The sequence below is a fragment of the Thamnophis elegans genome, chromosome 15, assembly GCF_009769535.1.
Source record: "Thamnophis elegans isolate rThaEle1 chromosome 15, rThaEle1.pri, whole genome shotgun sequence".
Taxonomy (NCBI): domain Eukaryota; kingdom Metazoa; phylum Chordata; class Lepidosauria; order Squamata; family Colubridae; genus Thamnophis; species Thamnophis elegans.
The window spans coordinates 10,697,033-10,721,082 of record NC_045555.1 but is presented as its reverse complement, the minus strand read 5'-3'; the positions used below and the strand labels follow the sequence as shown (position 1 = coordinate 10,721,082).

At 44.2% G+C, this 24,050-nt stretch overlaps 1 protein-coding gene across 1 annotated transcript; it reads left to right on the top strand.

Annotated features, from left to right (window-relative positions):
• The first annotated feature begins 9,250 nt into the window (after nucleotides 1-9,250).
• Nucleotides 9,251-20,166, top strand: TYSND1 (trypsin domain containing 1). Its single transcript, XM_032231476.1, has 4 exons — nucleotides 9,251-10,660; nucleotides 14,675-14,805; nucleotides 18,028-18,213; nucleotides 19,818-20,166. Exons 1-4 carry the CDS (start codon nucleotides 9,513-9,515, stop codon nucleotides 20,033-20,035), a joined length of 1,683 nt encoding a protein of 560 aa, XP_032087367.1. The 5' UTR covers nucleotides 9,251-9,512; the 3' UTR covers nucleotides 20,036-20,166.
• The last annotated feature ends 3,884 nt before the right edge of the window (nucleotides 20,167-24,050 follow it).

Genomic DNA, 24,050 nt, shown 5'->3' with positions numbered 1-24,050 from the left:
CTTCAATTGGCCTTAAGTGACTATTTGGGGACAATTAAATACCACTATCCCACAGATTATAGGTTTTTGTTACTGAATCTACAACATTTACAATTGACTTCCTTACAAAGTAAACTGCCAATTAAAAATGCAGTTACAGTTTTTGCTGATGGAACTAAGAACAGGGGTGCATGTGTGTATCAAATCTCAGGACAATGGGTGATTTACCACACGCACCCTCAGAGTTCAGCACAGCGTTCTGAGTTGGCTGCATCCATATTAGCATTTGAGAAATTAAAAGATCAAGCATTTAATTTAATTGTGGATTCATTGTATGTTTACCAAGTGATTAATAACTTGTTTGATGCCTATCTTTCACCAGCCCTAGATAAGCAATTGTTAGATATGTTTTTACAGTTACAGCAATTAATAATGGATAGAAAATTTCAATATTTTGTGGCTCATATTAGGAGTCACCAGTCACTTCCTGGAATGCTAACAGAGGGAAATGATTATGCGGACAAAGCCGCTAGGGAAAGTTTTATTGGATTTGCAACTCCATGGGAAAGCCATGAGTATTTTCATCAAAATGCAAAAGCCTTAGTGAAGATGTTTGGAATTTCAAAAACTGAGGCTGTAGCGATCATCCAACAGTGCTCAACCTGTAGCAGGCAAGGTAACGCAATTCCTATGGGAGTTAACCCCCGAGGAATTAAACGTTGTGAGATATGGCAAATGGATATCACACAATATTCTTCTTTTACACCCTGGAAACATATTCATGTCACAGTGGATACCTTTTCAGGTTTTATTTTTGCAAGCCCACAGCGGGGGGAGACAACCAAACAAGTGATCAACCATTGTATGCGCTCTTTTTCAGTTTTAGGAAGCCCCCTGGAGATTAAAACAGATAATGGACCCGCATACAGTAGCGCTGCATTCGCTACCTTTTGTGATCAATGGAAAATTGTCCATAAATTTGGCATCCCATACAATTCCCAAGGACAAGGAATTGTGGAAAGAGCAAATTTAACACTAAAAATGATGCTTGATAAACAGCAAGGCCCCTTTAAGATAGGGTTGCCTGAAATCCAAAACCGTTTAAGCAAAGCCTTATACACACAGAATTTTTTGAATCTTACAGGCTCACCCATAGCTTCCACAGCTGGGGAAAGACATTTTCAGCATAGCGTAGTTTCTCCCCGCCCTCTTGTTTATTACAGACAATTGCCAGACCCTCAGTGGAAGGGCCCAGTGGAGCTCGTTACTTGGGGACGTGGATACGCTGCTGTGCAACTCCCGGACAGAGTGTTGTGGGTTCCTGGAAGATGCATACGACCGTTTCATGAGAGACCAGTGAAGACAGATGATAACAAGGATCCCGAAGCAAGCCTATCCCTTTTGTTTCAAGCCACAGACGACTAACATTGCTCCCTGCGAAGCCTGTTGGTGTTTCCATTGCTTCTCCTGTGAGCTGACTGCAAACTCCAGTGCGACATTGTGGTGATTGAACAGCTTTTTGAAGAATATTTTGATTACACAAATCCTTTCTGCACTACTACTTGCCTTCGCATTACCCTTACTGTGCAACAGGCCCTTGACAGTCATTGGGTTAACAACTATCACGTAAGATCTCTTGACCCCTCTTTTGATACTCAAGATGAAAATCCGTCCGGAACAGGTCGTTGGCCGGTCATATGTTCCCAGAGTACATCAGCCCCGATGCCCATTTTTCAGAGGACCGTCGCCTGGACAGGAAATGGGATTTGGGGATTTTTGGGCTCTTCCGATGTCTTGTAAGCATTTTCTGTTACACCTTTTGCTAATGATGTTGGGAATGGGAATTGTGCTTTTAATTACATGGGGGGCATGTGAATATGAACGCAAAAATAAGAAGGGAATAGTGGAGGATATTCAAGAAATTCCTTTCACACACAACCACTCAAAAAGAGCGATCATTCCATACTCCAATGGGGAAAACTGCAATTCTCAAGGGATATGCATCTACCCTCACAATACATACGGAGAAGCCAATACACAAGTTACCTTAACTTGTTATTTGAAAAATCCAGCTGCAGCATGTTTAATTACACGGCAATTTTTGCCTGCAAAATACAAAAAGGCAATCCAGAATGTGAGAGGTATTTCACACCCGAAAGAGAATGGCTGCTCTTCACATATTAGAATAAGAATTACAGAGAATTCTATAGGTTGGTATCGATGCACACAATACCAAAAAGGGTTGCCTAATAAAATGATAAAAACAGAAGTAACTTCAAGAGCAAGTATAAAATTTCCCCCAGTTAGTGAATGGTTCTTAACACTATTGAGTTATCAACAAGAGATAGGAGGAGACAACTCTCACCACCTAACAAAAAGAGAGATAAAAGAGGACATTTGCACAGCCTGTTTACAAAAAACCAAACAAGGCACAAAAATTTCCATGACCTTAATATATTATACTATGAAACCTGAATGCAATGGAACTTTAATACCACCATGCACACATAATAATACACAATACAATCAGTGCTATACACCAAATGGAATACAGTGTTATGAACCGAAAGCGGTAGGACCTATAACAAGTAGCATCTATGTTTATGGCTATAAAGGAGGATCAACTAATTTAAAACATCAATTTCTTACAGCACAAAGATTATCAGGATACATAGCCCATAATGTTTCAAAGGGAATGGCACCCATTACTGTTTGTTTTGATACATGTTTAGCAATTGCTATAGGGCAAGGAACAGGATCCGCGGGGGTAACCTGTGGAGGACAGTCGTGGGAACAATCATACATCCAAAACCATAGATATTTATTTACTCGCTCAACACTCTCAGCACATGGAGGCTATACCCAACCGAGTGTATATTGGTATACAAGTGGCTATGGACCTAACAATTTTGATCTTTCTATTACTCCAGTCACTACTGATTGCCAATCCCATCACTGCACACCACTCTGCCTTACTGCACAGGTAGCAGGTACTTTAGGCACCCGATACTATCATTATGGTATTGGTATAGATAAAGCAGGAAAGGATCCTTATGGATACATCATTGTAAAGACTGAAGCAACAAAATTAACAAATCAACCTGTAAAGTTTTTTTGGAGCTATGAGCAGGAGATTGCTAAACTCAACGATCTACCTACACCTCCAAAAGCAAAAAATATGTTTATTAATTTGGCTCAAGAAGTTGCTACAGAACTTATGTTAAAAAATTGTTTTGTATGTGGAGGAACCACTATGGGAGATCGCTGGCCATGGCATGTACAAGAAGCAAATTATACTGAAATAGCTCAATGGAAAGGGAACTTCACCTTTAATAACAACTTCAATGAAACCTGGCAAGTTACCTCTCATATAATAGGTCACATATGTTATACCAGAAATAAAAATAATCAGACTAAAAGAAATAAACCTATGGGATTTTTAAAATGTTCTAATGAGTGGGAAAATAACACTTGGGTTTCACAAACTAATATGACCCAACCTGAAAACTCATTGCTGGAAGTAACTAAGTTACGAGGACTTTCAGACCCTGAAAATGATACTATTGTGTGGAATTCACCTGATGGGTTATATTGGATATGTGGTAATTTTGCCTATAATATGTTACCCACGGGTTGGTATGGGTCATGCATCTTAGGGGCGATTCAGCCTTCATTCTTCCTAATGCCTATAGAGAAAAAACAAAAACTGGGAGTCCCTGTATATGATACTCTTGAAAGACGTAAACGTACCATAGATCTTGCTAAAGGGATAAAAATAGGTAACTGGAAGGATGATGAGTGGCCCCCTGAGAGAATTATTGCATATTATGATCCTGCGACGTGGGCACAAGACGGATCATGGGGATATAGAACGCCTATATACATGATAAATCGCATTATTAGATTACAAGCTGTATTAGAAATAATTACAAATGAAACTGCATTGGCATTAACTAAGCTTGCAAAAGAAAGTGTATTGTCAAGAACTTATATTATGCAAAATCGTTTAGCCTTAGACTATTTGCTCGCTGCCGAAGGCGGAGTGTGTGGTAAATTTAATCTTAGTAATTGTTGTATACAAATTGATGATTCTGGAATTGTGATAGAAAAAATAACTCGAACTATGATACAAACTGCACATGTTCCTGTACAAACTTGGAAAGGCATATTGGACACTGACGGTTGGCTTGGAGGTATTTTTAACAATTGGAAGCAAGGTCTATTTTTTATTGGGATGATATTTTTGGGATTAACTATGTTGCCATGCATAATACCATTATTGAGATCCACTATGCAGAGTATTGCGGACGCTGCTATCCAGAAGCATCACGCATTATTAATAAGTGTCAATACATCAGAATTAATAATCCCTGGATATCCAATGGAAGGGGGATTTGTGAGAAAGAAACAACCCATGGCAATTGCTTCCATTTAAAAAATAAAAAAGGAGGAGATGTGGGAAATTATCCCATAATTGGCTGGGTGAAATTAGCTGGGATCAATAGGATAGGATAGAATATTCTATCTGGATCAATTCTATCTGGATCAAAGGTCCCAGTGAACATTTGCCAAAAGCCATATGGAAAGAACAGTCCTGGGAAAGCTTTTAGATAAGGAAGCCGAATTCATTTCGGGTGTCTATACACGGATACACACAGAGATGAGAGGCCTCTATTATCTGAGATATAAACACACAGAATTAGCCTTGCATCCTTTTGCCGCCTCGTGTAACAAATCAAGTCATTTCCATATGCCTAATGTAGCTCTCTGTGATTTACAATTCTAAGACCGTTTGTCCCTCCTCCCTGCCTTTCTGCCAGAATGTGTATCAAGAAGTGATTTGTAACATACTGTGAGATGCTTTGTTTGTATTAAACTGCTGACTAGCTTTCTTTGAACTTTCCTAATAAAAAGTGTTCTGGTTTAGCCAGAAGACGCCATTTTCACCCAGTCTGCAGTATGCGTGTGTGTCTCATTGCCAAAGCAGCCTAGGAATTAGAGATTCGTGGAATGGTCCATCGGATTGTGAGAGTATGCTTGTATTCCCAATGCAAGCTCGCTCTCGCATTTCAGGAGGCAAAAAATGCTGTATTCAATGTATAAGACACACCCAGATTTTCACCCTTTTTTGAGGGAAAAAGGTGCGTCTTATACTCCGAAAAATACAGTAGTATCTCTAGGCTAATATCTGTTTTGACTCTTGCCACTCCTACACACTTGCTCTAATGTAAATCTTCCCTATAGCCCATGGGTGTCAAAACTTGCTGTGTCATGTTGCCGTCATGTGACATTTCGTGGTGTTTTTATCTGAGCAGCTGGGGTGGGTGTGGCCTGCGCATGACACATCTGGCTTGCAGGCCAGCAGTTTGACATCCCTGCAATCAAGCTTTCTTGATTGATTGTCCTTAGAACAGACACAAAGCCAGCACATTTTCACGCCTGTCCTGATTTTTTAAACTTCCTTTCAAAAAACAAAAATGCATGCAGTTCTCTTTAAATTAAAACAAGTAAAGATGCTTTGAAAGTAAGCTTGATTCACGGACAAATCTGTATAGTTTTCTCGACAGCAATCCAGGAATAGTTTGTTCTTGCCTTTCAGGGTTTTTTTTTATTTTGTTTGGTTTTTACCTTTCAATCTAGATCACTGAAGGTTATCCAGTGCCACTACCTGATCATGAAAATGCTAAATTGGGTTGGGCCTCTTTGGGGCCAGAATGATGTACATCAATTAAGAGGATATTATGGCTCATTTTGCTCAAGAACAAGCACAGAGTGTGCCTTTATTTTAGAGTCCGCGGAAGCCGGTTCAAGCATTTCCCATGAACACACGATCTGTCAAGTTTTCACCACATAAGGAAAACACAAGCTGTAACTTCTGTGGAAAAAAGGTACCGGCACTTGGAACAAAAAAAAGTCAAATTACAGTATAATTTGTCAGTCCTAATATTATGCTTGGGATGATGTCACCTTAAGAAAGAATATTGTAGACCACCAGAACATGTCGAATGGGCCATTCTACATGTACGGGTAGTCCTCGCCTTACAACACTTCATTTAGTGGCTGTTCAACGTTACAATGGCACTGAAAAAAGTGCCTTATGATTATTTTTCACACTTATGTGCCGAGGTGATGCCGGGGTTAGAGTGCAGTACTGCAGGCTACTTCAGCTGACTGCTAGCTGCAGCTCGGCAGATCGAATCTCACCAGGCTCAAGGATGACTCAGCCTTCCATCCTTCCGAGGTGGGTAAAATGAGGACCCATATTGTTGGGGGCAATGGGCTAACTCGGTAAGCCACTTAGAGAGGGCTGTAAAGCAGCAGTCACCAACTGTTGGTCTGTGGACCACTGGTGGTCCGCGAGAAAATTTTGGTGGCCCGCAGAAAAATTATTTGCATTTCTTAAATATTGCACCAAATCAGGGGTCTACAAACTACGGCCCCTGGGACGGATACCTGCAATGAACACTTGTGTTGATGCAGAGAATCGCCCCCTTCAGGGTATTTTTGTGCAGGTCAGAGAGGGGGAGAAATTCTGACTTGGGATCTGTTTCAGCCTCCTGGTGCTCCTTTGGATGAAGGCAGGAGGGAAGCACTGCTGGTGGCAAAGAGGGCCTCATTCCAGTGGTACTGCATCATGGCCATATGACTATCTCAGCCCGCTGAGCCACCAGGCGCTGGCACCTGGCCTTGTATTCCAGCAGGCCATCCCTCTGCTTGGAAAGCCTATGCTCATAGTCTTCAGTGAGGTGCTTCTGCTGAGCCTCCTTCTCAGTCAGATCCAATCTGAACTAAGCCAGCTGTTTTGCCAACTCTTTCTCTTGATAGCTGCTTAGCTCCAGCAACTGCTTCCTATTGGGGCCCTAAGGAGCCCGGGCAGGCAGGCAAGAGGCTGACTCTGTAAACCACTGTAAAAGCACTATGAAGCAGTAGATAAATCTAAGTGCTGTTGCTATTATGACCATTGTAGCATTCCCATGATCATGGGATCAACATTCAGATGATTGGCAACTGACTCATATTTATGACAGTCGTGTGATCCCCTTTTGTGACCTTCTGAGAACCGAAATCAATGGGGAAGCCAGATTCACTTAACAACTGTGTTACTAGTTTAACAACTGCCGTGACTCACTTAACAAATGGGGCATGAAAAGTCATAAAACGGGGCAAAACTCAATAAATTTCTCACATAAATTTTGGACTCCATTGTGGTCATAATTCGAGGACTACCTGTAACTATGTCAAAACAGTTCCCCTGCTGGGAAACTTAACAACTCGGGGTTTGTTTGTTTTTTAGCTTCTAAAAGATGGACATAATGGAGGTGTGTGACAGTTATGGCAGGACAGATTTCCTCTCATATTTCTGGAACAAGAGATCTCAAAATGGAAGTAAGCAGCAGGAAATGAAACAACTAGAATAAATAACACATAAAAAAATAAAGGTTCCCCTTGCATATATGCGCTAGTCATTCCTGACTCTAGGGGGAGGTGCTCATCTCCGTTTCAAAGTCGAAGAGCCAGCACTGTCCGAAGACGTCACCGTGATCATGTGGCCGGCATGGCTAAAGGCCGAAGCCGCACAGAACGCTGTTATCTTCCCACCAAAGGTGGTCCCTATTTTTCTATTTGCATTTTTACATGCTTTTAAAATGCTAGGTTGGCAGAAGCTGGGACAAGTAACAGGAGCTCACTCCGTTACACAGTGCTAGGGATTCGAACTGCTGAAATGCCGACCTTTCTGATCGACAAGCTCAGTGTCTTAGCCATTGAGCCACTGTCCCTTTTAAATAACACATACTTGGTTAATTATGCTTGCTTTTCATGTCTGTCAGAATTCAGAAATATATACTTGTTTAATGGATTGACAGACGACATTGATTGGTGTTTTCCCAAAACAACACTAGAAAATTCTTGTTTATCTTAAAAAAAAAAACATGAATTGCCAACTAATCCTACAAGCCAACAAAATTAGTAAGTGTTGGAAGTAGAAAAGAGCAAACAGTACAACACCCACACCTTGCAAGAATCCAGCTCTAAGCGTCCCCAATAGATCTCTCTGTGTCCTTTGCCAATGGCAAAGTAGGGCTCATTCCCTTCCTAGTGAGTTGGTTTCACAATCAGAAAGCTCTTAGCACATTAGTAAGTTTTCTCAAACACGCAACAACATATTGACTTCCTTTCATGCTCCTTAAGATGTAAGAAAGTTGAAAAGAAGCCACCTTTTTCATAAGACACTCTTTCAAATACCTAATGAGGCCTAATCTCTTGCTAAACCTCAGTTTCATAATTGGCATCGGCACCTTTATTTGAACACCTTTGCTTGTACTCTTACCAACAAGTCAGAGAGCACCAAGGACTCCAGAGTGTGAATGACCTGAAATCACAACAGTGAGTTTCCTTGGTTGAGATGGGATTAGAATCTGGGTCGCCCTGTTGCAATATAGCACCTTAAACACTTCCCCACACAAACTGGACACAGTATATGGAGTGGGATCTGAAGGATGGAGAATAAACCAGAACAATTACATCCCCCATTGTGGAGTGGTGCTGCATCCTAGAGATGGAGCTCCCTCCTCAGAATCATGGGGCTATGAGTTTGATCCTAGGTAGAGGCAGATATTTCTCTCTCGGGGCACAATGAGAATATATCTGCTGAACAAAAACTCCGTATTTGTTCAGAGGGCATACGGCCATTAAACACTCTGCGAGCTCCATTCAGTTGCTCAGACTCCACCTCGCAACGGATTATGGGGTCGTTATAAGATGATGAATTACATCCCCCATTTTAGAAATGCTATCAATGCATCTTAACATTGCTTTCTCCATTCTTTTCTCGATGATAGCTGCAAAACATTGCTCACTGGTATCCTGCATGCGATCAGCTAGAATTCTAAGATTCTGGTGATACTATTATTAGGCAGGTATCTTTCGCCCTATAGACTGATGCCTAAGATATTTTGATATGAGAACTGGGGAGTAATGTGATGAGGCTTAGCCAAATCGAATTTAAAGACTTTTTTTTCAGAGCTCTTCTTCTCTTCTTTCTTTTTCTTCCTCTTCTTCTTCTCTGTTCTCTTCAAGGCGAGAGTCCCTCGTTAGTAATCAAAACAGATTCCCAAACCACAGGTCTAAAAAGCAGCCAATGGGAGAGGACTTTCCTTGCCCCAGTCTCCTCCACCAATCGTAGCGCTGCAATTGACGGATCGGCCAATGGGAGCGAGTTTAGCTCTCTGTTTTGCTCTCTCAGCTTATTCCGGCTTTGCCCGATGCTTCTTCCTCTCCTCTGCTAGCCCGGCGCGTCCCACGACTTGGTGCGGCTTTGCAGCAGAGCTCCGCCGGGCGGGGTACAACTCCGACCTCCCCGTTTCTCGGGAAGGGGCGAGGAAGGATCAAGGCAGCACTGCAGGGGCGACCCTGGAAGCGACGCGCTTCCTTGGCGTTAAACTCTCCTAGCGTTTTTGCAGGATTGGGATTCCCTCGGGCGATCAAGTCGAGAGATCCGCTGGCGAGGGGATCTCGACTTTTATTTTTCCCCTATGTCCGAGACTTTAGGATCGACAGTAGCCCGGGCTGGCTGCGTGATCTCGGTGTCTCATTCCCGGGACACCCGCGGGTGTTGCAGCGGCAGCGGCGTCCTCTTGAGTCGAGATCCCCCGGGTATCGTTCTTTGCCCCGGGATCCTCTTTGCCCCTTTCCTTCTAGAATTCGAGCACCCCGATTGGTCACAGGAGAAAGTCCTGCTCTCCGATCGCTTCTTGCCGGGCCTCCAGATCCAGGTTCTTAAGGCAGGTGGGGACAACAGCAGCAAAGCCAACCGGGATCGCCTGGCTGGAGACCTCGGGGGAAATAACCCCGTGCTGAGGTTTAATCCGCTTTCGAATCGGGGTCGATCCCCCAACGGTTGGAGGCACTGCGAGGCTGAGCTGCTGATGGTAGCCGCCTGCCCGCAGTTCCAGGAGGCCTTCTCCCAAATCTTCAGCACCTCCGATCGGTGGCATTTTGGTGGGAATGACTTTGAGGAAGAAGTCAATACTTTGGAGAAGGACTTGCCTTGCCTGCATTGGTTTGCCCTGCTGAGGATCCTGGAGCCCGATTCCCATGAGGCGAGTTGGGTGAGCTGCGTCCCAGCCGGATCCCTCAGGAAGGGGGACACCGTCTTCACCTGTGGCTCCCCTTTTGGCTCCTTGTGCCCGGAGATCTTCATGAATACGCTTAGTAAAGGGATAGTCAGCAACCTGGCAGGAGCAAACAATGCCCTCCTCTTGACTGATGCCCGTTGCTTGCCTGGCACCGAAGGTGGCGGTGTCTTCGTCACGTCAGGAATGGGTCCTCATCTGGTCGGGATCATCGTGGCTCCGCTTTGCTGGAAAGCCACCGAGTGGGTTGGCTTGACTCTGGTTTGTGCCGTTGACGCCATTCTGGAGAGTGTCGCAGGGATCCTTTCAGGGTCTCGGGGTTTCCCGAAGCCCTGGTTGCTCCCCGCAGAACTTGTGACCAGGTCACATGCTATGATGGCACTCAGAAATGGACTGGACAGGCATCTGTTGGATGTTGTAGTTCTGGTAGAATGCGGACCCACCTGGGGGTCCGGGGTGATGATGAATTCAAAGCTGATGCTAACCTGTCGACATGTAGTCTGTGGAGCATCAAGTGTCTGTATCAGGTTTGTAACTGATCCTAAAAGGTGAGTCTGAATATTAATAATTGTTTAGGTGTTTCTTTGTTCTCCTGGGTGTCTCTAATACAACCTGAACATGTACATCTGAGCAGCGTGGGTGAAGTTTAGGAGACAGCAGGTGTGGCAGTCTTGAGGTTGTGAGTATACACGGTCTTATTCCCAGACTGAGGAAGTTTCAGCATCCCCAGCAGTTTGTATGTATGTGTGTGTGTGTATATATATATGTATGTATGTATATATGTGTGTGTGTGTGTGTATATATATATATATATATATATATATATATATATATATATATATATATATATATATATATATATATATATATATTTGCTATATTTATGCTGATAAATAAATAAAGGGAGACTAGTATAGATCTATTTCAAGCTATTTAGCTCTCATCAGCTAGCCATACCCAAGTTTGGGTATACTTGGGCATACCAGGGGTTGTGACTTTAAATATAATATATATATATATATATATATATATATATATATATATATATATATATATATATATATGTCGATAGACAGAGAGAGAGAGACAGATAGAGAGAAACAGAGAGAGACACACATAGAGACAGAGAGAAAGACAGACAGACAGAGAAACACACAGAGACAGACAGACATAGAGAGAGAAAGACAGAGAAACAGAGAGAGAGAGAGACATAGAGAGAAAAAGACAGACAGAGAGAAACACACAGACAGACAGAAGCGAAGAGTGTTTTCCAACTTTACAGATGTATGTGAATCTAAGAGCAACTTTGGGATGCTGGGCTTCTGGATCAGAAAGGTTGGTGGTTCGATTCCCTAGTGCCACGTAATGGAGTGAGCTCCTGTTACTTGTCCCAGCTTCTGCTAACCTAGCAGTTCAAAATCATGTAAAAATGCAAGTAGAAAAATAGGAACCACCTTGGTGGGAAGGTAACAGTGTTCCGTGCTCCTTTGGCGTTTAGTCATGCCATATGACCATGGAGAAAGTCTTTGGACAACGCTGGCTCTTCGGCTTTGTAACAGATGAGCAGCGCCCACTAGACTCGGGAACAACTAGCACAGATGTGCGAGGGGAACCTTTACCTAACAGCAACTTTAAAGATTCTGGGTGGGTTCTAAGAATGTAAACACAAGAAGAGAGTAATAAATTAAAATGATAAAAAAGAACAGTAATAATAAATCAACCCTCTCCATACACAGATATCAATAAGAATTTACCAAGCTTTGAAGGACCAATGAAATAAACCTTTAAAGAGTTTCCAAAAATGTTTTTATTTTTAAAAAAGTTTCTTAAAGTGAAGAGAAATGGAACTTTATGGACCTTTGCAGGTAAGAAATTCCAAACTAGAGGTCCCTCCACATAGACTATTGTTACCCTGCCACTTCAGAGAGGAAAAAAGTCTCTTCACAGGGCTTCCTAAGATGTCCTTGCCAGATGGACAGGCTTGATAATAGCAGAACAACAGTTGACTGTGGTAACCCACAGCACTGCAGGGTACATAATTATCCATCTGAATCAATTCACTGCGGGATGTAGGCTCCTCATGCAAAGTTGTAGACCATGACACGTAATCCTTGACTTGTGACCCCAATCGGGTTTCCATAGCTAAGCAAGGCAATTGCTAAGTAAGTCATGCCCAATTTCATAACCTTTGCCACGTGTTACTCGGTTTCCCTGAAAATAAGACCTCCCCGGATAATAAGCCCAATCAGGCTTTTGGGCGCTTGCACTAAAATAAGCCCTCCCCCGAAAATATTGCAACACAGCAGCAGCCATGAGGTGACCACGCTCGCCGCCTCCCCAAAAATTAAGCCAAGTGCTTCTTTGGAGGGTCAAAAGAAAATAAGACCCTGTCTTATTTTGGTGGAAACACAGAAATACAAGCTGGTGAGCAGAAAAGTATCGTGATGCTTTGACTGGTTGAAAAGAATCTTCAGCCCCATAAAAAGTAATCCAATGGTTGCTTTGGCCAGTAGCTGATTATCTGAACAGATTAACAGAGATGGCCGTCCAGTCTCTTCTTGAAAGCTTCCAGTGCTTATAATGAGCTTTGATTAGACTGGCATCATGGCCCAGCTTGATATGGTAGTTGAATGAATCTGGGTCTCGATTCATTCAGTACTCATACTCGAAACACAGTATTAAGCAGATCACTGCAGTTCTTAAATGGATCATACAGTTGAACGAATCTGGCTTCCCAAAGACTTTGTTTATCAGACATTGGCTAGGAAGGTTGGTCACAAATGTTGGTCACCTGGCCCCAGAAGGCTGAAACTGCCATAAATGCATGCTGGGTAGCAAGCATATAACCATGGGGATGTTGTGATGGTTGGTAGTCCGAGGCCTGATTGTAAGTCACTTTTTTTCAGTTCCATTCTAAGCAGGGGTGGGCTTCAAAAATTTCAACAATGGGTTCTCTGCCCAGTTGCTGGGTGGCTGTGGCCATGGTGGGCATGGCCTAGTCGGCCTCCTGCACCACAGCATGAGGGCTGCTTTCGTCTTCTCTGGGCTCCAGAGGCTTTCCTCGAGCTTCTGGGAAGCAAAAACTGCCTCCCCCGGGATCTGGAATGCCTCCAGAGGCAGGAAACAAGCCCGTTTCCAGAACTTCTGGGAGGCCCATTTCCCCCCCCCCCTTTCTGAGCCTCCGCGCGGGCCCTACACTTACCTCGCATCCAAAACAGACTATGTGGAGACTCCTGGGAGGCATGGGGTGGGAAGGGCCAGCCAGGTTGGGATTTAGAGGCTCTCCGAACTGGCCATGACATTAACTGTGGGTTCTCCCGAACCCAGGTGAACCTGTAGCAGCCCACCCCTGATTCTGAGTCTGAATGGTTGTTAAACAAATGGTTATTAAGCTAAGGACTACCTATATTTGCCATGCCAATACATTGCATGGTGGTGGATGATTTTCAACTTCCCAAATAAGGGTGGAGGGAGAATAATTGGCTTATAGTAACTCAGCTGACTTCTTTTCTTAAGGTAGGGCTAGAATCCAGTCTTCCTGTTCTTAGTCCAGCAATTTAATCATTGCACTTCACTGGGGATGGATGGATGGAGAATTCGAGTTACGTTGATTATTCCTTTTGTGCTAAACTGTGCAAGAACTGTATGTTCTATTCTCAGTTAAATTTTGGATTGTGGTCAAATACAAATTCTTGGAGAAGCAGCAATTGGAGTGCAATTACGGTGGCTTTGGATTCCACCATATCCAAAGGGAGTCAGGTTAGAGGAGACTGTTTTAGAAGAACTGATAACTTGAGCCGCAGTGGCGCAGTGGTTAGAATGCAGTACTGCAGGCTATTTCTGTTGACTGCCGGCTGCCTGCAATTTGGCAGTTTAAATCTCACCAGGCTCAAGGTTAACTCAGCCTTCCATCCTTCCGAGGTGGGTAAAATGAGGACCCAAAATGTTGGGGGCAATAGGCTGATTCTGTAAACTGCTTAGAGAGGGCTGTAAAACACTGTGAAGCGGTATATAAGTCTAAGTGCTATTGCTAATATAGTGCAGTTCCCATTTTATGCATTGAATCATAAATTCAGAGAGCTCTACCCATAGAAAAGAAAACAGACACATGAAGGTGAAAATCCATTCCAGACTAAAATTCTTGGTAGTTACATTTAAATTTAAGTTGCCGGCAGACCACAACACACAATCTCATTCTTAGACTGGAATTACAACCTCCCCAATTTTTCCCAGGCAAAGGCTGACTGTAGCCTAGTTCAGTTATGGAAGGAGACTGGTCTCTAGCCTAAAGAGATGCAGAAGAAATGAAATGGATTTGAATCCTGATTCTGGTGGTTTCAACACCCCTCTGTTTTACATCCCAGGAAGGCATGATCCTGCTCTCTTACCGAAAGTATCTGGCGCACACCTAAAAATATTTTGATTTACTTCGACTGCTGTTATGTGCAAAATTTCCTGTTGGATTTTGTCCCCGTCCTCATTTTGACCAGCTGAACAGTGGCAAATTATGTTTTGCTTTCAGTCTCCTTCAAATATTGTTTTCTTTTTTCTTTTCCTCCTAGGGATTCTGTAGTGAAAGGAAAGGTAGTGTTTTCAACAAAGGACTCTTCCCCCTATGATATTGCATTGGTAGAGTTGGAAGAAGGTTTATCCACATTGCCAGAGCTTCCTCTAGCATCAGCGTTTCATCCAGGTGAGAGCAGAGTAATGCATCCAGGCTGGTGTCTCTTTTTTGTTATTTTGTCTACATAGGGCTGTAAAGAAGAATAATGGAATAAGAAAGTTAGAAGGGACCTTGAAGGTCTTTCTAGCCTGGGGGTCGGCAACCGGTGGCTCTGGAGCTGCATGTGGCACTTTCATCCCTCTGCTGCGGCTCCCTGGCGCCAGTCGGCTCCACAATTGATAAGGTTTTCAGTTAGAATAGGTAGAGGAAAAAGGATGCCGCACTAGGAGGAGACTCTATGGTAGGGGAACCAGACTTCCAGTCAGCTCCAGAATTGAATGGCTTCCGGTTAGGACCCTTGTGGCTCTTTGAGTTTTTAAGGATGCCGAGCCCTGTTCTAGACCAATCCCCTATTGTATAGGCAGGAAACCCTATGCAATTCCAGAGAAATGGCTGTCTAATCTGTTCTTTAAAACCTCCACTGATGGAGCACCTACAACTTCTGAAGGCAAGCCATTCCACTGATTTAGTTTTCTCACTGTCAGGAAATTTCTCCTTAGTTTTAGGATGCTTCTCTCCTTGATTAGTTTCTACCTTTTTCTTCTTATTCTGCCTTCAGGTGCTTTGGAGAATAGGTTGCCCCCCCCCCCCCTCTTTGTGGCAGCCTCTCAAATATTGTTGTATTAAATATTGATGACATTGGACTATGAAACAATTAATTTTGAAGCTGACATTGATAAATAATGTATCAAACATTTAATGGGAAAGTATGAAGCCTTACATATTGAAACCATCATTGAAGAGATAGGCAAATATATTTTAAATTAAATTTGACCTGAAATTGAGTCCCAAACGATTCCTTTGAATGAAGCAGATTAACAGAGTTGGAAGGGGCCTTGTAGGTTATCTAGTCTTTTTTATAGTGTGGTGACCAGAGCTGGACTCAGTATTCTTAGGTGTGTCTTACTAAGGCTTTATAGAGTGGTAATAGTACCTCACTGGATTTTGAATGCATCCCTCTGTTAATGCAATTTAGGATTGCATTTGACTTTTTTGGCTGCTGCTGCACACATTTAGCTCATATTTAATTGGTTGTCCACTAAGACTCCAAGATCTCTCCCACAGTTACTGCTATTAAGCCTGATTTCACCCAGTCTATATGTAAAACGTCTAAGTGTATATGCTATATGTATAAAGCAGGTTTTTTCCAAGATGAATCCAGGGCTTCTCCTTTGGAGCAGGTTATTTTAATCATGTTGGAAATATTTGGAGCTTGCAACAGAATTGTTTGCTGCTTGAAATACTTGTGAAGCATTCAAAAGAGCTCTTACAAAATAAGTGTTTGGCACACACAATAATTACTTCATACTCGGGAGTTTATGCCTTAAGTGTTTTATAGCTGCCATGTTTTTCACAGCACAGCTATTTATGGAGATCTGCATGATTTGCAGGCGAAAGAGAGGTTTCTGATGAAAAAAGTGACTTACGATTGATCCTCGTACTTATGACCATCGCAATGACCGTTTGGTTACGTGATCATGACTCAGCTGCTGAGCAACTGGTATAGATTTAGAACAGTTGCAAAATTCTAGGGTCATGTGATCACCAATGACAATTTTCCGACTGGCTTCTAATAAGCCAAATCAATGGGTAAGCTGGTAGGGAAGTTGCAAATCACAGTGAGTGAGTTAGTGAGTTAGTTAGGAAATTTCACCTAGAACTAAGGAGAAACTTCCTAACAATTAGAACAATTAACCAGTGGAACTGCTTGCCTTCAGAGGTTCTGGGTGCTCCATCACTGGAGGTTTTTAGGAAGAGACTGGATATTGTGTTTCCCCGAAAATACGACCTGTCCTGAAACTAACGCCTTGCCACATTTTTTGTGTGGGCAAAAATATAAGCCCACCCCTGAAAATAAGCCCCCTGGACAACCACCACCCCCGTCCAGCCAGGTAGAGCACCACTCACTGACCTAGCGGTATCCCGAAGGCGCCAAACCGCAGGACCCGGTGGCGGAAAGGCCCTCACGTTGCTTGGTGCCTTCGGGATACTGCTAGGTTGGGGAGTGGCGTTCTGCCTGGCTGGAGGAGGGAGTTGCTGGGCAGCTGCTCCCTTGCAAACTGGCGCCCGAAGAGCCGGGTACAGCCTCAGGGGCAAAGCAGCCATGAGGTGACCATGCTCATGAGCAGCCTCCCGGCAAACCCCCTCTCCAGCCGGGCAGAACGCCATTCACTGACCTAGGGGGTGTCTCTAAGGTGCCAAGGCACGTGGTGCTTTGCCCGCTCCCCAGCTCCCGCAGCTTGGCACATTAGGGATACCCCCTAGGTCAGTGCATGGAGCTCTGCCCAGCTGGAGCGGGGGTTTGCCAGGCGGCTGCTCATGAGCGTGGTCACCTCATGGCTGCTTCGCCCCTGAGGTTGTGCCCGGCTCTTTGGGAACTAGTTTGCAAGGGAGCAGCTGCCCGGCAATCCCAAAACAATAAGCCCTCCCCCTATAATAAGCCCAAGGCCATGTTTTGTGGGGCAAAAGAAAATAAGACCCTGCCTTATTTTCGGGGAAACACGGTTGCTACTTAATTGGTATAGAGCAGTGATGGTAAACCTTTTTCTTATAGCGTTCCAAAATTGTGTGTGCCCACACCAATTCAATCCTTCCTGACACACACACCCAGCACATGCGTGCACGACCCCTCCCCAGGCTCCAGAGGCTTTCCTGAAGCCTGGGGAAGGCGAAAACGGCTTCCCACGGCCCGCCAGAGGCCCTCCAGAAATAGTTTGTGAACGTTCGGTTGGCCCATTGGGGGCTTTTTTTTGCCCTCTCCAGGCTTCAGGAAAGACCCTGGAGACTGGGGATGGCAAAAAACTGCCCCAATGGGCCAACCGGAAGTTTGGGAATGACCCGTTTCCAGCTTCTGGAGGGCCTCCGGGGTGCCGGGAGAGCCTGTTTTTGGTTTCCCCAGGTTTCACGAACTTCTGGTTGGCATCTTGGGGCCGTTTTTCACCCTACGCAGCCTCCAGAGGCTTTTCTGAAACCTGGGGAGGCCGAAAACAATCCCAAATTATTTGCAAGGATTGGGTGTTGTATATTGCATATTTCATCTGCCTTTTTCTTAATGAATTTTTGAGTTAATGTACCAAAAAAATGACAAAGAGTAAAGTATATTTTACCATGCAAAAAATATAACGGTGGCATCCAGAACATCATGAGAAGGTTCTTGATGACTGTGGTCTGGTTTGTGTGTTTTTCAATCAGGAGAAGATGTCAGTATTGTGAGCTTTGGTGTGTTCGGTCAGGCCTGTGGACCGTCTGTTACATCGGGAATCCTCTCAGCTGTGATCACCGTAGAAGATAAGCCAGTGATGCTCCAGGCAACCAGTGCAGTTCACGGTGGCTCAAGTGGAGGCGCCCTCTTTGGCACCCACAGTGGGAAACTTCTAGGTAAGGTGGATAGATAAAGAGTGGATTTGCAACCAACCAAATTCTCTCAACTGTTGACCCAAAATAGGAACATCCAGAGCAGTAATATAAAGAAAAATCGGTGGTGTGTAATGATTACACTTTCTTTGTTCTTGAACTCACTTCTTGAGGATATCAGCTTGAAGAAAATAAGTTTCTAGCTTTCAGTTCAAGAAAGGCAAAATTGTTGTCCTTTACACGTCACTGAACTACAATTCTCAGCAGACCAGATGCCTCTAGCACGGTTCCACCACAAAACCGCGTTCGACTAAAGCGCGCTCGACGAAACCGTGTACCTGACGTCATCACAGCGCGACGAAAAAAGCACGCTGTGAACGCTAAAGCTAAAATTAACCCCTAAACCTAACCCACCTAAACCTAAACCTAACCCTAAACCTAACCCTTAACCTAACCCTTAACCTTAACCTAACCCTAAACCTAACCCTTAACCTAACGCTAAACCTAACCCTAAACCTAACCCTTAACCTAAACCTAAACCTAAACCTAACCCTTACCTTAACTTGAATCGGCTTGCTTTCAAAGCGCTTTTTAAAGCGCCCTTTTTTCTCCGCGGTCGCTGTTGTCGCGCTGCTGATGACGTCAGCGACGCGGTTTAATCAGGCGCGCTTTAGTGGACCGCGGTTTTGTCGTGCCACGCTCTAGCACAGGTGTGTTCAAACTCATTGTGAGTTTGCCCTACATGGTATCGGACCTGGCTACTTGAGAGACTGCCTCCTGCCAATTACCTCCCTGAGGCCTATAAAATCGCACAGACTAGGCCTCCTCCGGATTCCATCTGCTGGTCAATGTCAGCTGGCGACTCCCCGGGGGAGGGCCTTCTCTGTTGCTGCTCCGGCCCTATGGAACGATCTCCCCGTGGAGATCCAGACCCTTACTACCCTTCCAACCTTCCGCAAAGCGACCAAGACCTGGCTGTTCCGGCAGGCCTGGGGCTGTTGACCTTGTCCAGCCCCATCCTAAGTTGTGAATGTTGTGGATCTTTTAATGTTGTCTTGTTTTTGTATGTCCTTCCCTTTCCCTCTTTTACTTGTAAGCCGCCCTGAGTCTCTTTGAGAGTGGGCAGCATACAAATTAATTAAATAATAATAATAAATAATAATTGTGGGCCGCATCAGGGCTGTGGTTGACCTTGGGGTGTCAAGTCAACTGAGTGAGCATGGCCAGCTTGTTGCCACTCCCCCAAATGCTGGCATGTTTCTGCTTTGCACTGAGTAGACCAGGCCGAAGCCACACTGGCCTAATGTTTTCTCTGCACTGGGTAGACCAGGCCGAAGCCATATGGGTCAGCCTCTTTGTTTTTCCAGGACAGACCTGCAGGCTGGATCCAACCACATCGCGGGCTGGATGTGGCCCGCGGGCCTTGTGTTTGACACCCCTGCTCTAGCACAATTTCTCACGTTAGCTTCTACAAATTGTTCAGCTTTTTGAATGATTCATCTTAACAGCGCAACTCTCCCTAAAGCCTCTCCTCAGTCTCGTCTCCTTTAATGTTGCATTTTGGCCCCTTTGAATGCATGTCGGGATATTGAATTCCGTTCTTTTTGTCCTCTGTGTTCTGTTCACAGGAATTGTTGCCAGCAACACAAGAGATAACAGCGTTGGTGTGACCTATCCTCACCTCAACTTTAGCATTCCTGTTACAGTCCTGCAGTCAGCCATCTTGCAATATATCCACCATGGAAGCCTGCATGGCTTTCAAGAACTAGACAGAGTAGGAGAAAGAATTCAGGTTGTCTGGAGACTACAAAGAGAACCTGTGGAGATGCCACGCAGCAAACTATGAGAATTTTCACCGAATGAAGAAGTATAGAAGAATATTGGCTTCATATATCTTAGGTCAAGGGTAGTCAACCTTTTTATACCTACCGCCCACTTTTGTATCTCTGTTAGTAGTAAAATTTTCTAACTGCCCACTGGTTCCACAGTAATGGTGATTTATAAAATAGGGAAGTAACTTTACTTTATAAAATTTATAAAGCAGAGTTACAGCCAACCCCTACTGCCCACCATGAAAGCTGGAACGCCCACTAGTGGGCGGTAGAGACCAAATTGACTACCACTATCTTAGGTCAAGGCTACCTGTTGAAGTGTCTCATCCCTCGAAGACACTCCTTGTCCCACATATACTGGCAGAGAGGGCATATTTTCGTTCCCATTGATCAAAAAACTCCCAACTGTTGGATCTAGAAGATCCTTCGTCCGTCCATCCATCCATCATCCATCCATCCATCCATCATCCATCCATCCATCCATCCATCCATCCATCCATCCATCCATCCATCCATCTATCTATCTATCTATCTATCTATCTATCTTCTGACCTAGGCTTCCACAAACCACGAAGCAGACTCCTCATCCTGACAAAAAACACTTTTATTAAGTTACTTAATTCCTCTTATTCACATCCAGCAAAGTCTTTCAAGGGTGAATATATAGTCACAGACCTTATCTGGCTTGGAGAACTGCCAGGCCAATATCTTCAAAACTTAGCAAGGAGCCTCAGAGTCATGAACCAATTAAGCGAACCAATTGTCTCCTGTAAACTTCATTCCCCTTTCGCTCCTCTTTTATTTCCTCTGAGGGGCATTTATCATCCACCTGTGTCCTTACTCCCAAGTTGACCCTTGTTCTTTAGCTCTTCCCTTCTCTTCTGGCAACTCTGCGCATGCGCACACTGGGAACAGACTTCAGCTGTTCGTCTGCCTCACTGATATCTGACACTGAAGGCAGCTGATAACTAGCATGCAGCTCCATCTCTGCCTCAATACTTGGCAAGAATGCAGGAATGAACTAATTGTGTCCTGCAAACTCCACTTCCCTTTTGCTCCTCTTTTATTCCCTCTGGGAGGGACCATTCATTGTCCACCTGTGGCTTTACTGCCAAGTTGACCTTTGTTCCTTAGCTGTTCCCTTCATCTAGCAACTCTGTGCAAGAGCACATCAGGAACAGGCTCCAGCTGTTCGCCTGCCTTACTGATGTCTGACTCCAAAGGCAGCTGATAACTGTCAGATGGGCCTGGCGCCCTCTCTGCCTCCGACACAGAGCACTCATCAGAGCCTTCCTCAGACTCCAGGACTGTCCCATGATCCTCCCCAACCTTCTCATGTCCAAATCTGCTGCCAGCTCCACTGGCTCTCTCTCTCTCCCTCCCTCCCTCCCCCCCTCCCACCTTCTCTCATCTATCTATCTATCTATCTATCATCTATCTCTATCTTATCCTTCAAAGCGAGATCTACCTCCACCCTCCTATCCTTCCCTAAGACTTCCCTAGCGAAGACCTGGCTGTGGGGAGTTCCACACTGAAGGTGGTTGTTAGATTGATAGCAAACCCTACCTCACTGCTTGCTCTCTGTTTCTCTACCCACCCATCTTTTATTCTCATATCGCTGTATCATTGTTTTCTTTTTCATTCTTTATTATTGACTTTGCTTGTCAGAAGCTGGCTGGAAAGGTTGCAAATGGTGACCTCAAGAAGGTGCAACTCACATAAATGTATTCCATTTGCCAGGTGTCTGAATTTTGATCATTTGACTGTGGGGATGCTGGAAACAATGTTAGTGTGAGGACCAGTGCCTTTGTAACGTCAAGCAGTCATTAAATAAACGGTTGTTAAGTTGAGTTGTATTTAAAATGTGTGGCTCCATTATGCTGCTCCTGAAAGAGATATACATTTTAAAGTGCACTTGAGTGTAAATTGGCAATCTCGGTCATGGATAAATAAACATTCATTGAAATTAGAATGAGATCAACCTGATAATTTGTTATTTCACTCTCTAACTGAAAGACAAAGCACATGAGGATTTGCCCACAGGTGGAATAAACTTTGCACCAAGCAGTAAACGAATAATGACAGTGTGTGTTTAAAAAGATTGTTTATTTAGGAATCCTATTTAATGCTGCCTTTCTACTGGGAAGCCGAAGCACTATACCAAATCAAAGGTAAGGAATATAAAAAGCCGTATTCTAAATTCTATAAATTTAACAAAGAAGCAATATGAGATTACACAGATTAAAAGGACATTTTCAACAGTTTTTTTCAGTAACTGGCCATTGCCATGGATTATGGGTTACTTTTACCTGATTTCATTTAGCAGACATGAAAAGTGCTTTCCTGAAATAAGGCCCATTAAGGTGCATTTTATTTTCATAAACTTGTGTGGCTGTCCCTCATAAATACCATAACTCTGGCAATTCACAACCTCAACAGTACAAATACATAACAGACACTAAAAAACAACACAACAATAAAGAAAGAGCACCTCAAGCAGCGTTCCTTAGTAACAATAATTATCACCAGGTTTCATCTTAATATTAAACCAACTTTTTAAATCTTCTGAAATATTAGTGGGGCAGAGGCCTATTGGAATGTAAGAAGAATAATTTTTGCAAAACCAGACTCTGTCCAAACTCCCTTTTTCCTTTGTCTGAATGGAGGAATTGCCTGAGCTGATCCTAGGCAGGGAGGGAAATGGATGATGGGACTCAGGTACACTCTGCTTGGGGAAGGAATGTTTCCCAAAGAAACAGAAACCGGTTGTGTCCCAGGGATGGGAGGGGGTCCGAAGCCCCCACTGGTGCCTCCACAGGAAAGAAAGGGAGGGGGTGAAATTGGAGGGGATGATTAAAAAATTTTTCCTCCTGAGTGGGAAGAGAAACAGCCTCAGTTGTGAATCCAAGGACCACAATAATCAGCGCAGGGAAGGAAGAGGAGAGGCTGTCCAGGAAGACCCCCCAACTCCAGAGAAGGACCGAGATCAGACAGATCAAGATCTGAAGGGGAGGAGTGGGGAATAGGAATTCCACCCTTTGGCTGAGTGCAGGACTTACCTTCGCGAGTCCCGTGGGCTGGAACTGGAAGGTAAGACCAAAATTGTTGCCCTGCAGAGGGCTTCTGGAGAAATGAAAAACGGGAAACACAGATGCCCCGGGAGGCCAAAAAAGGCCATTTTAGCCCATTTTGGGACTGCAGAATGCTTCTGGAGGTGGGAGAGGTGAAAAACAGGACCATTTTCACCCACCCACCCCATCTCCAGAAGATAGACAGAGAGAGAAAGAGAGAGAGATAGACAGAGGGAGAGAGAGAGAGAGAGAGAGAAGATAGAGAGGGGGAGGGAGGAAGAGAAGATAGAGAGAAAGAAAGAGATAGAGGAGAGAGAGAAAGAAAAGGAGAGACAGCAATAGAGAGAGAGGGTGGGAGAGAAGATAGATATATAGAGAAAGAAAGATATATACAGAGAGGGGGGAGGGGGGAGAGGGAGGAGAGAGAGAAGATAGAAAGAAAGAGAGTGAGCGATAAAGAGAGGGGGAAGAGAGAGAGGGAGAGAGATAAAGAGATGATAGAGAGAAAGAAAGATAGAGAGAGGAGAGAGAGAAAGAGAGGGGGAGAGAGTAAGAGAGAGATAGAGAGAGAGAGGAAGAGAGAAAGAGGGGGGAGAGTGACAGAAATAGAGAGAGAAGAGAGAGAGAGAGGGAGGGAGGGAGAGAGAGAAGATAGTGAGGAAGGAGGGAGAGAAGATAGAGGGAGAGAAAGAAAGAGATAGAGGAGAGAGAAAGAGAGAGAGAAGAGGGGGGGAGAAAATAAGATATAGACAGAGACGAAGAGAGAGATAAGATAGGGAGAGAAAGAGAGACGGAGAGAGACTGAAAGAGAGAGAGAGATAGACAGAGAGAGGAAGAGAGAGAGGAAGAGAAAGAGACAGAGGGGGAGAGAGAGACAGAAAGCAAGAGAGAGGAGAGAAAGAAAGAGGGGGAGAGAAAGAAAGAGAGAGACACAGAAAGAGAGAGTCAAAGAGAGACA

Excerpts from the sequence above, each read along its gene's own strand:
- TYSND1 (XM_032231476.1), top strand. The coding sequence starts at position 9,513 with ATGTCCGAGACTTTAGGATCGACAGTAGCCCGGGCTGGCTGCGTGATC. Across the intron at positions 10,661-14,674 it reads TTTGTAACTGATCCTAAAAG|GGATTCTGTAGTGAAAGGAA; the intron begins GTGAGTCTGAAT and ends TTTTCCTCCTAG. Across the intron at positions 14,806-18,027 it reads AGCATCAGCGTTTCATCCAG|GAGAAGATGTCAGTATTGTG; the intron begins GTGAGAGCAGAG and ends TTTTTCAATCAG.